General features: G+C 51.4%; 1 protein-coding gene across 2 annotated transcripts in view; it reads left to right on the top strand.

Annotated features, from left to right (window-relative positions):
• RNF43 (ring finger protein 43) overlaps positions 1–14,884 on the top strand; it is a 56,361-nt gene extending 41,477 nt beyond the window's left edge. Inside the window, exons 3-9 of one of the 2 annotated variants that reach the window (XM_008571263.1) lie at positions 6,346–6,420; positions 6,529–6,660; positions 7,307–7,411; positions 8,783–8,944; positions 9,498–9,600; positions 11,506–12,861; positions 14,827–14,884. In XM_008571263.1, coding sequence (XP_008569485.1) covers positions 6,352–6,420; positions 6,529–6,660; positions 7,307–7,411; positions 8,783–8,944; positions 9,498–9,600; positions 11,506–12,861; positions 14,827–14,870 — 1,971 coding nt within the window. In that variant the 5' untranslated portion in view covers positions 6,346–6,351 and the 3' untranslated portion in view covers positions 14,871–14,884. The remainder of the gene's footprint in view (positions 1–6,345; positions 6,421–6,528; positions 6,661–7,306; positions 7,412–8,782; positions 8,945–9,497; positions 9,601–11,505; positions 12,862–14,826) is intronic. The other variant, XM_008571262.1, reaches the window with a different exon arrangement.

The following is a 14,884-nucleotide window of genomic DNA, read 5'->3' as shown; positions in this document are numbered from 1 at the left end:
AGCCATGACTGGGCTGAGAGAGGTGGGAGTTCATGCTTCTGCCCTTCCGCCACCAACCATCATCAGCAGAACTTTTCGGCTTTCACCCCAGCACGCACCCCACCCTCCTTCCTCCCCATTGCTCGGAGTTCCTAAGCCTCTTCCCCTGCCCGGCACCAGAGCAAAGTGGGAGTCAGTTGGAGGGTTTTTCCAGCCTTCAGAAACACTTACTGAGCACTGGGCACAAACAGCAGAAACAGAAGCCACTGCCCCCACCCTTGTAGAGTTCACCCTTTCCCTCTGAGGTTGGTGGCCCGCAAGCTGGGTTTGGCTGGCAGACGGTTGTGTTTAGTCCTCACAGTGGCTTTTCAAAATGTAAATTTACTGCCACATGTAAAAATTGAAAACGTTCTTACAGAAACCCAGATTTTCAGCTTCTCTGGAAGAAAACTCAGGAGCTCTTGCCCCATGTTTGCACACACCACGATTGGCGGGACCTGGGCGGGAGCTGCCCCTTGCCACGTCCGTGGTCTCTCTGGTTTGCCGTGCTCCACTCCGGCCTGCTACTGGTGGGCCCTGTAAACATTTGCATTTGTGACCCCTGCTTTAACTAGTAATAGCAGTTCCTGTTCTCCGTGTGCTTATCACGTGCCAGGTAGAATATGGGACAGATTCTTTTGTATATTATCTCATTTACTTTTCACAAAGATCAGGAAAGTAGACATTGTTATTCTCCACTTGACATCTGAGGCAAGTGAGGAACAGAAAAGTTAACTTGCCAGGTTGACACAGCTAGGAAGGGGTGGAGGTGACATTTGAACCTAACCCTGTCCAGTTCTCAAACCTGGGCTTTTAATCACTCTGCCCTGCTGCCTCCCATGCTAACTGGGAAAAATGAATGTATGTAAAAAATTGTCATGGTGATAAAAGTCAGAGTATGGTTAGATTGTGTGTGGCACAGACAGGTGTACTTGGGTAAGGGAGGTCCTGCTCCCAGGGTGGTAAGTGAGGAGAGTGACACCCCGACTTTTGTGCCAGCTCACTGTACTCAGGCCCAGATCCCTTGGGGATCTCTAGGGCCTCAAGGAAACAGCCTGGGTTCTTACCTCATCCCATAGGGACAAAGGTGTGGGCAGGATTCTGAATGCAGTGCCTACAGGTGGGTGAAGCTATTCACCTGGCCCGGCCATGCTGATGCAGAAGGGGGCCCCAGGGAGGGGTGGAAGCAGGGGCCAGGACGCACTTGGAGGAGCTGGAGCGTAGCATGTCCACAAGGCCATGAGGGTCCTTAATGGCAGCAGAATTTTGTTAGGCTGAAGCTACCCTGCTTCTGGATGTTTCATCCCCCTTGCTTTAGAAAATATGGGCAAATGTCATACATTCGTTCATTTGGTGAGCAAGTTCTCAGTGCCTGCTCTGCGCTAGGTAGTATGTGAGCGTGTGTGTGCGTGCATGTGACAGAGGCAGAGAGATGCGGGAGGAAGCGTTCAGAGAAACCATGCTGTTCTTTCTTCTTCTCTTTACTTATTATAAAAGCAATATAAGTTTACTCTGGAAACTTTACAGAAGAGTATAAATAAGCTCATAGAAATATCTAAAATTCTGCCACCTAGAGTTTCTGCTGTTCTTTAAAGTGGTATGTGTGGCTTCACATACATGTGAAAACCAGGCAAACCGTTAGGATGGGGCCACATAGGAGGTTTTCTTCTCCCCTCTGGAGGAAAGAGAAGGTGTGTACACAGATGCTGTGAAGCAAGGAGCAGGTGCTCAGGGCCCTTTGAGGAACTTAACCGTGCTGGGCCTTTGTTTCTACCGCCATGGGAAGGGACTTTATTTCCTACTCCCTTGATTATCGTGAGGATGAATATAATGTACGGCAAGTGCCAAATAGTGCCCGAGCTCAAACAAACCAAAACGAGAGAAGCCGTTAAGGGTTTAGAAGGAGCACCTTGGCTACCGCCCTGCGACCACAGCCCTAGCTTCCTCCCCACGCTCACTCCTTGGCTTCCGCTTGCCTGGCTTCTCTGCCCATCAGTCTGGGAGCTGCTCCAGCCCCAGGCCCACCAGTGGCTTCCAGTTGGTCAGGTCTAAGGCTTCCCTCAGGTCTCATCCTTTGACCTGACCAAGTAGCTATGACCTGGGATCCCTCAGCTCAAAGGAGGTTTGTGAGGGTAGTAATGTGGGTCTTTGAGCTACTTCCAATATTTTGGAAGTCCCACAGTCTTCACTAAATATTCATTTTTGCTTTTGGTTGAAATTCTATCAGTTCAATGAGTTAACACAAGTTATCTCATAGGAAAATGAGTTGTATGTAATAAAGGTAGTTATTTTGGTAGAACATATATATTTTTAAATATGGCTCATGGGAAGTGTAAGGGAAAGGTGGGGTCTTTGGTGAGGAAAAGCTTCAAAATCGCTGATTCCAATCAGCTCTGCTCTGGCTCTTCCTGGTAGTATCAATGGTGCCATCACCATGGACAGGGCTGGGGCTCTCCCGCCAGTCCTGGGTTTGAAGCCTGGCTCCTGCACTGCCCCACAGTGTGACCTGGACACTCACTCACCTCTGAGGCTCTGTTTTCTCATCTGTAAAAGGGGAGTAGTAGTGGGATTTATGTCGTAAGTAGTTACAGGGATTTAGTGAGACAGAACAGATGGAAGCCCCTAGCCCTGTGCCAAGCACAGAGTAATGCCTCAATAAATGATCGCAGTTACTAGTACTGTCATTGTCACTGACTTCATCATCCCATGCTTTTGAAGTCACAAGGCTGATTTTTTCCCCTTCTATTTGTTATCCTTCTTGCTCTTCTCTGAAATTCTTACCGTAATTCTTCTGAACTCTCCCATTCTGTTTACCACCCCCGTCACCACCACCACCCCCATCCAGCCACCCAGATCGGTTTCTGTTTCTCTGCTAGCAGCTCCACAGCCACGGCTGTGCTAGCCAGGCCCTTATCACCTTATGCCTAGGCCAGTGCAGTGGGCTTTTGCCTGGAAGAAGGGGCTATATCTGGAGACAAGCAGATGGGGGAAAGCCCCGGCTCTCTTACTGTGGAGACCACTACCTGGTGCTTAAGAGCAGGGACTCTGGAAGTGGATGTCCTGGGTGGGAATCCTGCATCCACTGCTTATCAGTTGGTGACCCTGGGCAAATTATTCAGTCTTTCTCAGCCTCAGTTTCTTTGACTCAAAAGTGGGGCTGATGACTTCCTTGTAGAGTAGTGAGGAATAAAATAAAATCACGTATGCAAAGCACATGGTAATAGATGATAAAATAATAACTAACACTTCAAGAGCACTTAGTATGTGCCGGGCACTATTATAAGTGCTTTACATGGGTTAATTTATGTAGTCCTCACAGCAACCCTGGGAAGGAGGCTTTATTATTATCCCAGTTTACAGAAGGGAAAACTGAGGCACAGAGTAGTTGAGTGACTTGCCTAAAATCTCACAGCTAATAGTTGGTGGCAGAGCCAGGATTCAAACCCAGGCAGTTTGGGCAGAGTGGATCTCAATAAAGGTTATGTCCCTTCTCCTTCTACCTACCCTTGCTCTCAGGCCCAGGTGAATCCCACCTCTTCTATTGCGTCTTTCCTGACTAGCCCAGCCCAGCCAGCGTAGTAGGAACAGGAATCCCTCTCTCAGAGCGCGCCTATAGCAATTAGGGTCTCTGCCCAAGCTTTCAGCACCATGTTCTGCTAAATCTAGGTGTCAGGGAGATGCCTTAGGCGTAGAGGGAGGCCAAGGGTCCTTTCTACCCCACACCCACCCCAAAATGAGCTGCCTCACTTTGATCTATTTTGTATATTGAGGATTTGTGTCAGATTGGGGGGGGCGGGTAGTGGAGGGAAGGGCATTCTGAAGTGACAAAAGGTTTGGAAATTACTGGTCTATTCTATTCATTTGTGCTCTAGAATGTCAGCATTATAGTTTTATGTTATGTGCCTTGTCTCCACAACTAGATTATGAGCTGTTCTGGAGGGCCTGGCCTTCCCTGGCTTGCTGCCCTGGGCACAGTAGGTGCTCAATCTTTGATGAGCAGGAGATATGCAGAGACTGTGGTCTGGAGAGGAAACTCTAAGGCCCAGAGAAGTGCTGCCGCTGACCGGTGAGCCCAGTGAGTAAGAGACAGGATTTCAGCTCATTCTCACGGCTCTCTCTGGAATGACTCCTGCTGCTAGAGGCCTTGGGCAGCCTTGTTTGCTGCCCCTAGGGCTGGCTCTGAAACTTCCAAAGAGGTTTCTGGGTTGTCTTTCTGGAGCTGAACCTTCCTGTCCTGATGGCCTGCCCATCTTCTCTCTGCCTTCCAGATTCCAGTCCCTGAAGAAGCACTTTCTTTCTCCCTGCCTCGCACTTCTTGGGTGCAGGTAGACATGGGGCATGGATAGCTCCAGGTTGGGCTGCCATCTGTCCCCAAATCTTGCTTTTCATTTCTAGAACTCTGGATGCAGGAACCCACTGCCTGGAAGTCCTGTTCGTTTTCCCCTGTTGGCCAACTCTCTGGGCTCTTTGATCACTTTTACAGCTTTGTAATTATGGGCTGTAATGGGCTAGGGTGTTTGAATGTCACAGTAATTGCTTTTCACTGGTCCTACCCCAATGCTTCAAAGAGAGAGGGGTGGGGAAGAAAGGAAATCTCCAAAGAAAGAAGCATTTGGCCTCCCTCATGCTCTTCCAGGCCAGGCTGGGTCCAGGGTCTTGTTCTGGGGATGGGAAAGCTGAGGCCCTGGGAGTCCCACTTCTGTGACTGCTGGAGTGACCTCTCCCACCCCTCAGCCAAGTCCCGGGAATATGAGATTACCAGTAGGTGTCCCGTACCAGGGACTCCTTTTCCTCTGGTCCTGCTCCCATACCCGTGCTTGGAGAACTCTGAAGATTGGAGAGCTTCTGTGTGCCTGGAGCAGCCTTGGTGGGGTGGACTTCCTGGGAGGAAGTGGGTGGGGGGAAGATGGAGCCTGTGACCTCTCAATTTCTTCAATGATTCCATTCTGGAGGACCGTGAACTTCCAGTCAATTAGCCTGGCGAGCCTGGGCCTAGTCTGGGCCTGGGTGTGAGTAGAGGGTACAGCCCAGTTTCTGAGGGAGGGAGGGAAGGAAGAGGGAAAATACCCTCCTGACCAAAACGGGGGCTCACTGCAGTGTCTCCACCGCCCTCCCCTGGCCCCTGGCCTGAAGACAGCAGGTTCTGAGGGGCCCCTGTCCCCTGCCACTGCCTGGGGAGTGGGGAGCAGGGAGCGGGAGCAAGGAGCTGCTCCCAGCCTGCCTGGCAGGAGACCTGCCCCGACAGGCTCTCCCTGGGAAGCAAAGGCAAGCAGAGATCAAAGTGCCGAGAGGGTGAGTAAGTCCCAGCACTGGCTCCTCTTCCTGCCACCACCACTTGCAGAAGGCTTAACTCCCTCGTTGCCTGCCTGTGGAGGGCCCCAGAGACTCAGAGGGGCCCCAGGCGTGTGTGGAGGAAGGCTGGAGAGTGGCTGTGCCTGGCAAGGAGACCCCATGCTAGGGCCAGAGCAGCTCCCTCACAGTGTCTGTGTTCGGTCGGTCGCCCTGTGCCTCCACCCCCCTTAGCTCTTATCTCCTTTCTCTTGCCCTCACAGGCATACCCCCTAGATTCCTGCCTTTCGTTCTCCTTCTGGCTCTGCTATCCCTTCTGCCTGGTTGGCTGGCTTCAGCTCCCCCAGGCCTGCTCTTGGAGCCCATGGTGAACATGCACGTGCATGTATGCATAGTTGTGTCCTTGTGGGAACAGCCCCTCGGTCCGCACCCCCAAGTCTCTAATGCTACCCTAAGGGAGAGGATGAAGGGGTAAAGCACTGGACAGGGACTCCTCTAAATCCTCAGACTGGAGCCAGAGATAGAGTTGGCAAACTAGAGCGTGGCAGGGAGAGAGGACCTGTGAGATGGTGCTGTGGAGGCCCTAGGGGAGAACAGGGTCCCAGGCTCTATTCTGAACTCTCCCTGCTTCCTCCGTGCACTCCTCCCAGGGACTCTGGTCACTCCTACTCTTTCTTCTCACACCTCTTAGTGAAGGCAGACTGATCGAACCCTGAAGGTGTGGGCCACATCTTATTTGTCCCCAGCCCTAGAGCCAGGTCCACTGTCTGGTACCCAGTAACTCTTGTTAAGGGTTTGTTCATTACAAAAGAAAGGCCTGAATGTTGTTCTTTGAAGGCCGTGGGGCCTGGGTGAGCTCAGGTGGCAGGGCAGGGGATCCTAGTCCCATGACCCCTTGCATGTGGGTAAGCGAGTGTGCAGGAGTGCGGTGCGTGTGAAGTCCTAGGAAGGGATGGATGTGTGAGAGGGTGAGGCCGGGCTGATGGGAGGCTGTGTCACTCAGTGACTCCAGCCAAACTCTGCTGTGTGTCTCTGCAGGCCCGGATGGCGGGTGAGCGAGGAGCCAGTGCTGTCCTCTTTGACATCACTGAGGATCGAGCTGCTGCTGAGCAGGTACCCAGGGACATTGGAGTGTTCCAGGAGGGGGCTGGATGGAAGAAGATAAAGTTCCCAGGGCGAGAGAAGTCACAGCAGTCCTTGTGGGCACTTTCCCTCCTGCAGCTGCAGCAGCCCCTGGGACTGACTTGGCCAGTGGTGTTGATCTGGGGTCATGATGCCGAGAAGCTGATGGAGTTCGTGTACAAGAACCGAAAGGCCCATGTGAGGATTGAGCTGAAGGAGCCCCCAGCTTGGGTAGGCATACCAGACCTGCAGTGCCTCCCCCAGCACCTGCTCTCACCTCTGCTTTGTCCTGTGGCAGCTCCCGTGAAAGCCCTTAGACTCCTGGAGCTGAGAGAGACCCTAGAAACCCTCTAGTCCAACTTCATCCATCAGCTGTGTGCCTCTGGGCAAGTTTCTCCCCATCTCTGAGCTTCATCTGCAGAGTGAACAGATGAGGCCAGATGAGTTCTAAAGTTGTTTTCAGATCTGTGGTTTCATGGCATGGAGTAGCAGAGCCAGAATGAAACCCTGGCCCCCAGCCCATTGGCCCCCTGATCCCTGGTTGGTGCTTCTCTTCCAGCTAGGAACCTCATCTAGCTGCTCCCTGGCAAGTAGCACCCACCTTGCAGAGGGGTCCCTGCCCCTTTTTCCCAGGCACACAAGTTTTCAGATAGTACTTCTTACAGCTGACATCTGGAAGACACTTTCCTGTGAGTGCCCTTGGGCAGAGAGGGATCACCTAACCCCACTGCCAGGTTCATCCTTTCCTCATCCCCTCAGATGGAAGACTCAGGGGACCTCCAGCTCTCTGTGTATCTCCTGGCCTCATATTTCCTCCTACACTGGCCCAGCTCCTTCCAGAAGTATGACCCTTTCCCTCTCTGCTTGACCCCCCCAGCCAGATTATGATGTCTGGATCCTCCTGACGGTGGTGGGCACCATCTTCGTGGTCATCCTGGCCTCGGTGCTGCGCATCCAGTGCCGCCCCCGCCACAGCAGGCCGGTGAGCAGCGTGGACCTCCTCATAGGGGAGGGCGTGTGTATGTGGAAGGGTGGGCAGCAGGAAGGAGAAGGTGAGGAAGGGCAGCATTGCTATGCCCATGAAGCAGGCTAAATACCCAGCAGCCTCTCCCCATATTGCTCATTCATTCATTTCTTCCACAAATACATTGAGCTTCTAGTATGTGTCAGGCAGTGTTCCAGGTGTTGGGAATAGCACAGTGAACAAAAACAACAAAAAATCCCTACCCTCAAGGAGCTTTCATTCTAGTGGGAGAGACAGACAATGAACAAATAAGTAAAATATATAATGTTTTAGATGGCAGTATGTGCTACAGAGAAAAATAAAATAGCAAAGGGGAGCAGGGAATACAAGGGGGCAAGGTTAATTTTTAAAAGCAAGTTCAGGGAAGGCCACATTGAGAATATAACATTAGAACTAAATGGTTGAGGGGGTGATCTGTGCAGGTATCTGGGGAGAAAGTAGCTGAGGCAGAGCACTGTAAGCGCAAAGGCCGTGGGGCGGTGGAGTGCCTGGCATGTCTGAGGAACAGCATGAAGGCTGTATGGCTGGAGTAGTGAGTGAGAGGGCGGAGTAGGAGGTGTGGACAGAGAGTTCATGGGGCCCAGTCATGCTGGACTGTTCAGGCCATTGTCACAACTTTGTTTCTTACTCTGGGTGATATGGGAGCTGTGGTGGGGTTTTGAGCAGAAGGGGTGCTGTGATCCCCTAACTTATGTTTCAACATGATCACTCTTGCTGCTGTGATGAGAATAGACCACAGAGAGGCAAGGCTGGGAACAGAGAAAACAGCTATTATGGGAATCTGGGTGACAGTAATGGTGGCTTGGATTACGGAGGTGGCAGTGAATAGTTAGATTCTGGGTATATTTTGAAGGCAAGGCCAGCAGGTTTACTAATGGATTGATTGTGGGATGTGAGAGAGGACTCAAGGGTGGCACCAAAATTTTTGGCCTGAGCAATTAAAAGAATGGAATTGCTATTTACTGAGATGAGGAAGACTGGGAGAGGATGGCTGTGTGGTTGGGGTGTTTAATGGGATTAGGAGTTCAGTTTGGGGCATGTTAAGCTTGACATGCCTATTAGATATCCAAGTTGAGATGTCAAGTTAGATAAAAAGTTTTTCTCATGGTTATCAAGGGAAGAAAAGCTTAATGGTATAAGCAGGGAGGTGGAATGGGAGGCCTTGGCCCGCTTGGCAGAGCCACGTATGAGCTCCAAGGGGACAAACTCCCAGGGGTTTCAACTGACTGTGTGATCTAAGTGGGTGACTGGGAACTGAGTGCACGCTGGGGTCCAGGGGTAAGGAAAGAGGAGACTGCACCCCATTCTGAGCCCCTCTCCTCTTCCCAGAATCCCCTTCAGCAGCGAACAGCCTGGGCCATCAGCCAGCTGGCCACCAGGAGGTACCGGGCCAGCTGCAGGAGGGCCCGGGCTGAGTGGCCAGACTCAGGGAGCAGCTGCAGCTCAGCCCCCATGTGTGCCATCTGCTTGGAGGAGTTCTCCGAGGGGCAGGTAAGCCAGGCCTTGTCGTTCACCTCTGTGACCAGGCTAGGGAGACAGATTGAAGCTGGGCCATGGGTGGAAGGCTTAGGGCTCGTGTGGGTGTCCTGGCTGTATCTGTGTCCTCTGTATCCTGCGTGGGGCAGAGGGAGGAGATCCTCCCTGAGGTTTGGTCGCTTGTCACTTTCCTGGCCTCCTAGGGGAAGAGCACTATTGTTTGTTTGAGAGTGTACCATGTGCCAGGCTGCAGTGGTACCTTAGATGCATTATCTTATTTTAGCCTCAGGGCAGTGAAGGGTGAGGATAGATTCCTTTTTTTTAACCTTCATTTTATAGCAGAAAACTGTCTGTTAAGAAACTTGCCCCAAGGTCATGCAGCTAAGTGGCAAAATCCAGGTCTACCTGATACCAAAGCCCATACCTTTTCTATTCTCCTTGAGGTCTTTTGCAAGGTGATAGCAAGGAGACGCCAAAGGAAGTCAGGGGGACGTCTTGCTTCCTGGCTACTCCTGTGGCTATAGAAACCTTTGGTTTAGACCCCCTTTTTTCTTCCTCTTTTCTTCAGGAGCTACGGGTCATTTCCTGCCTCCATGAGTTCCATCGTACCTGTGTGGACCCCTGGCTGCATCAACATCAGACTTGCCCCCTCTGCATGTTCAACATCATAGGTAGGAGGTGGGCCAAGGGCTCCTCTGTGTGCAGGCAGATGGGTCTAGAATGTGGCTGCCCTCTGGAAAAGGGCTTCTGCCTTGAAGCTGAGGAGAAAGCAGACCGCCACAGTAGTCCTTTAAGCGGCGCCTCATCCGCGGGGAAGGGCCATTCACACTGTTTACTGTCTTATTATTTAAAAAATTATTTGTATTTTTATGACAACTTTGTTGATTCTAAATCTGGGTGATTTGTATATTTATTATTCTATTATTCTGGCAATAAAGTATCCTATTCTAACAAAATCAGTATATTATAACAATTTTCTAAAAGATAAAAGTGAAATAAATATCTTGAGGAAAGAGAACGTTTTTCTTATTCACCCAAGGGTGCAGTATGGGCTAGCAGTGGCCCTGGGTGAAAGAGCCCCAAATGGCTTGTGGGAGGAGCAGGGACTGACATNTGCCATCTGCTTGGAGGAGTTCTCCGAGGGGCAGGTAAGCCAGGCCTTGTCGTTCACCTCTGTGACCAGGCTAGGGAGACAGATTGAAGCTGGGCCATGGGTGGAAGGCTTAGGGCTCGTGTGGGTGTCCTGGCTGTATCTGTGTCCTCTGTATCCTGCGTGGGGCAGAGGGAGGAGATCCTCCCTGCGGTTTGGTCGCTTGTCACTTTCCTGGCCTCCTAGGGGAAGAGCACTATTGTTTGTTTGAGAGTGTACCATGTGCCAGGCTGCAGTGGTACCTTAGATGCATTATCTTATTTTAGCCTCAGGGCAGTGAAGGGTGAGGATAGATTCCTTTTTTTTAACCTTCATTTTATAGCAGAAAACTGTCTCTTAAGAAACTTGCCCCAAGGTCATGCAGCTGAGTGGCAAAATCCAGGTCTACCTGATACCAAAGCCCATACCTTTTCTATTCTCCTTGAGGTCTTTTGCAAGGTGATAGCAAGGAGACGCCAAAGGAAGTCAGGGGGACGTCTTGCTTCCTGGCTACTCCTGTGGCTATAGAAACCTTTGGTTTAGACCCCCTTTTTTCTTCCTCTTTTCTTCAGGAGCTACGGGTCATTTCCTGCCTCCATGAGTTCCATCGTACCTGTGTGGACCCCTGGCTGCATCAACATCAGACTTGCCCCCTCTGCATGTTCAACATCATAGGTAGGAGGTGGGCCAAGGGCTCCTCTGTGTGCAGGCAGATGGGTCTAGAATGTGGCTGCCCTCTGGAAAAGGGCTTCTGCCTTGAAGCTGAGGAGAAAGCAGACCGCCACAGTAGTCCTTTAAGCGGCGCCTCATCCGCGGGGAAGGGCCATTCACACTGTTTACTGTCTTATTATTTAAAAAATTATTTGTATTTTTATGACAACTTTGTTGATTCTAAATCTGGGTGATTTGTATATTTATTATTCTATTATTCTGGCAATAAAGTATCCTATTCTAACAAAATCAGTATATTATAACAATTTTCTAAAAGATAAAAGTGAAATAAATATCTTGAGGAAAGAGAACGTTTTTCTTATTCACCCAAAGGTGCAGTATGGGCTAGCAGTGGCCCTGGGTGAAAGAGCCCCAAATGGTTTGTGGGAGGAGCAGGGACTGACAATCTAAAAGATAAAAGTGAAATAAATATCTTGAGGAAAGAGAACGTTTTTCTTATTCACCCAAGGGTGCAGTATGGGCTAGCAGTGGCCCTGGGTGAAAGAGCCCCAAATGGCTTGTGGGAGGAGCAGGGACTGACATGCAGAGTGGAACTCCCAGGACAGACAGCCTGCGTGTGGGGAATGAGGGAGTCCCAGGGCACAGGCAGGTTAGGTGTGGCCTTGGTTCCTCACACTCTGAGCTCACAGGCTACACAGGGTCAGATAGGTTAGCTACAGCCACACCTTTCTGAATGCATTCTCTGCAGACCTGTGCTTTTGGTTCTTTTTTCCAGAGGGAGATTCATTTTCCCAGTCCCTGGGACCCTCTCGATCTTACCAGGAACCAGGCCGGAGACTCCACCTCATTCGCCAGCATCCTGGCCATGCCCACTACCACCTCCCCGCTGCCTACCTGTTGGGCCCTTCCCGGAGTGCAATGGCTCGGCCCCCACGACCTCGTCCCTTCTTACCATCCCAGGAGCCAGGCATGGGCCCTCGGCACCACCACTTCTCCAGAGCTGCACATCCCCAGGCTCCAGGAGAGCAGCAGCGCCTGGCAGTTGCCCAGCACTCCTATGCACAGGGCTGGGAGCCAAGCCGCCTCCGATGCACCTCACAGCACCCTGCCACTTGCCCAGTGCCCCTGCGCTGGGCCAGGCCTCATGACAGCAGTGGATCTGGAGAAAGCTACTGCACAGAACGCAGTGGCTACCTGGCAGACGGGCCAGCCAGTGACTCCAGCTCAGGGCCTTGTCATGGTTCTTCTAGTGACTCAGTAGTCAACTGCACAGACATCAGCCTGCAGGGCATTCATGGCAGCAGCTCTACCTTCCGCAGCTCCCTGAGCAGTGACTTTGACCCTTTGGTATACTGCAGCCCTGAAGGGGATCCCCAGGGAGAGGAAACTCACCATAGCGTGACCTCTCGGCCCCGTTCCTTGGACTCAGTGGTGCCCACAGGGGAAACTAAGGTTTCCAGCCATGTCCACTACCATCGCCACCAGCACCATCACCACAAAAAGCGGTTCCAGTGGCATGGCAGGAAGTCTGGCCCAGAAACTGGGGTTTCCCAGTCCAGACCTGCTGTTCCTCGGACACAGCCCCAGCCAGAGCCACCTTCTCCTGATCAGCAAGTCACCAGATCCAACCCAACAGGCCCTTCAGGGCAGCTCCCCAACCCACAACGGCCCAGGACCCTCAAAGAGCCAGCCCCTGACCCAGTTGAAGCCTCCAGCCCCAGCCCCAGCCCCAGCAATCTTTTCAACCTGCAGAAATCCAGCCTCTCTGTCCGACACCCACAGAGGAAACGGAAGGGGGGTCCCTCAGAACCCATGCCAGCCTCTCGGCCCCAGGACTTGACTGTGCACCCAGCTTGCCAGATTTTTCCCCATTACAGCCCCAGCCTGGCATACCCTTGGTCCTCAGAGGCCCACCCATTGATCTTTGAACATCCGGGCCTGGACAGGAGGCTGCTACCAGAAACCCCAGGCTCCTATTACTCAAGTTCACAGCCAGTATGGTTATGTCTGACTCCACGCCGACCCCTGGGACCACACCCACCTGGGGAGGAGCCTTCTGAATGGAGTTGTGACACCCCAGAGGGCAGGCCATGCCCTTACCCACACCGCCAGGTGCTGCCAGCCCAGCCTGGTGAGTTTTCAGGGGAAGTGGGTGTGGTAGGGGGAAGAGGCTAGAGCTGGGTATTGCAGGACAGGTGGAGTCAGTCAACAAGGGGTTGATGAAAGCTAAGAAAAATACAACGGAGGTGACATTCAAAATATTGGACAACCGGCACAGCATAGCATGCTGGCTGGAGTGCTGGGGCACTGTGGCTCTGTCAGCTGCTATCCCTTTAGATGCCAGATCACAGGCAGGCCACAGTGGAGGTACTAGTGTCCTACTGTGGCTGAGGCATTAGAAAGGCACCTTGGGTGGCTTGGGGCAGCAGCTCAAATAAAGTGTTTCAATACTTTAATAATTGGTACAGCTCTACCGAAGCTCATAGCTCAATATTATCTCTAAATACAAAGAAGGCAAAAAGTGTTGCTTGGAGAGAGCATGATCTTATAGGAGAAATAATTACAGATAACCATAACACTAGGTCATATGAGAAGAGCTACATGAATGATGAAAAAAAATAGAAACCACAGGGGGTTCCTGGAAGCCCTGTGGGTCCTTAGGTTTTCTCCTCTCCGCTGTGGTAAAAGAACAAGTAAGTCTTCCCTTCCAAGCACCCTTGTTAATAAGACCGATTTCATTTTCTTGGGGACTCAGTGCGTCCCTATATTACAACCAATGGTGGTAATGGAAATTCTCAACTTTAACTTGGTATTTATTTGCCCAAATACGTCACCTTCTTCACCTTCCAGGGCCTTCCACCTCCCACTCTTGTCCCATTGTGTGGATGACACAGCTCTTTGTCTACATCCATTGCTAGGATTACCCGTCTACCCCAAAAGGGGACCCAAAGCTCCTGAATATAAGACCTCACAGTCTAGGAATCCTACAGGCAGGATCAGGAGCTGCTACCATCCGTGCTTATGATTTGGACCCTGTCGTGTGTGTGCTTTCAGTGCTGCCAGTGCCAGACCACCACCTCCCTTTTCCTTGCTCCTCACATCCAGTCAGTGCCAGGTTCTGTCAACTGTTTGTCTGCCAGCTTTATCATATTCTCCTCAAGTCCAGTACTGATGGCCCCTTCCAGTGTCTTAGGTACAGCCTACAGATCAATTTGGGAGCCTCCTAGCTCTTCTCTTCCCTCCTACAGGGCCGTGAAGGCTGGGTGCTGCACATCCAGTGTTGCGTCCCCTAGAGTTGTGCAGCACAGCCCCCCTGCTCTTACCTCCATACTGCTGCCAGGGTCACCTGCCTACAATAAACTGTCAGAAATCTTCAAACATTCTGTTTTGTCCAGAGAAAGGAAAAATCTAACTTGATTTGGCCTCAAGGCTCCAGAACCAGCAAGCCCCCATCTTCCTTCCAAGCCTTATTTTCCACTCTTTCCCTTCCCCTGCCCCATGCTTTAGCCAAACTGGGTAAACACTTCTTGTAGTTCCTGCAGCCCAGAATATCCTGCTGCCTTCCCTATGCCCATAAATTCAGTTTCTACGTATATCCTGCAGGACTGGCTCATTTATGCCACTTCCAAGAAGACTTCCTGATTGCTGAACTTGGATGCGCATCCCCTTCCGTGATGCATCTCTTTTGACACCAGTCCTATCCAACTGGCACGACAGCCATTTGCATGCATGCCTTCTCTCCTGCAAGGTTGTCAGGTCCCTGCTTATTCTTTCTGGTCTTCTCTTTGGCACATAGTAGCTGGCCAAACTCACAATGAATGCTTAATAACTATTTACTGGGTGAATGAATGAATTGGTGTTCATAACACACTTGTTGCTATATATGTTTGGTATTGGTAACACAGTGGTTGCTATATGTTTTTCTTTCTCTGGATTTGTTTTGCTGTCCCCTGTGTCTCAACTGGGCATCTTTCAGCTTTCTCTCACTCTTTCTGGACATATTCCCTGCTATTCCCTCTCTGTGGTCCCCTTCCAGCCATATTCTCCCTCAGGTGGGACCCTTGATGACTCTTTCCTCCCCTCTCTCTAAATGCAGGCTCGGAGGAAGAGCTTGAGGAGCTGTGTGAACAAGCTGTGTGAGATGCTTAGGCCTA

Source organism: Galeopterus variegatus, unplaced genomic scaffold, assembly GCF_000696425.1.
Source record: "Galeopterus variegatus unplaced genomic scaffold, G_variegatus-3.0.2 Scaffold673, whole genome shotgun sequence".
NCBI classification, from domain to species: Eukaryota; Metazoa; Chordata; class Mammalia; order Dermoptera; family Cynocephalidae; genus Galeopterus; species Galeopterus variegatus.
This window is presented reverse-complemented; position numbering and strand designations above follow the sequence as displayed.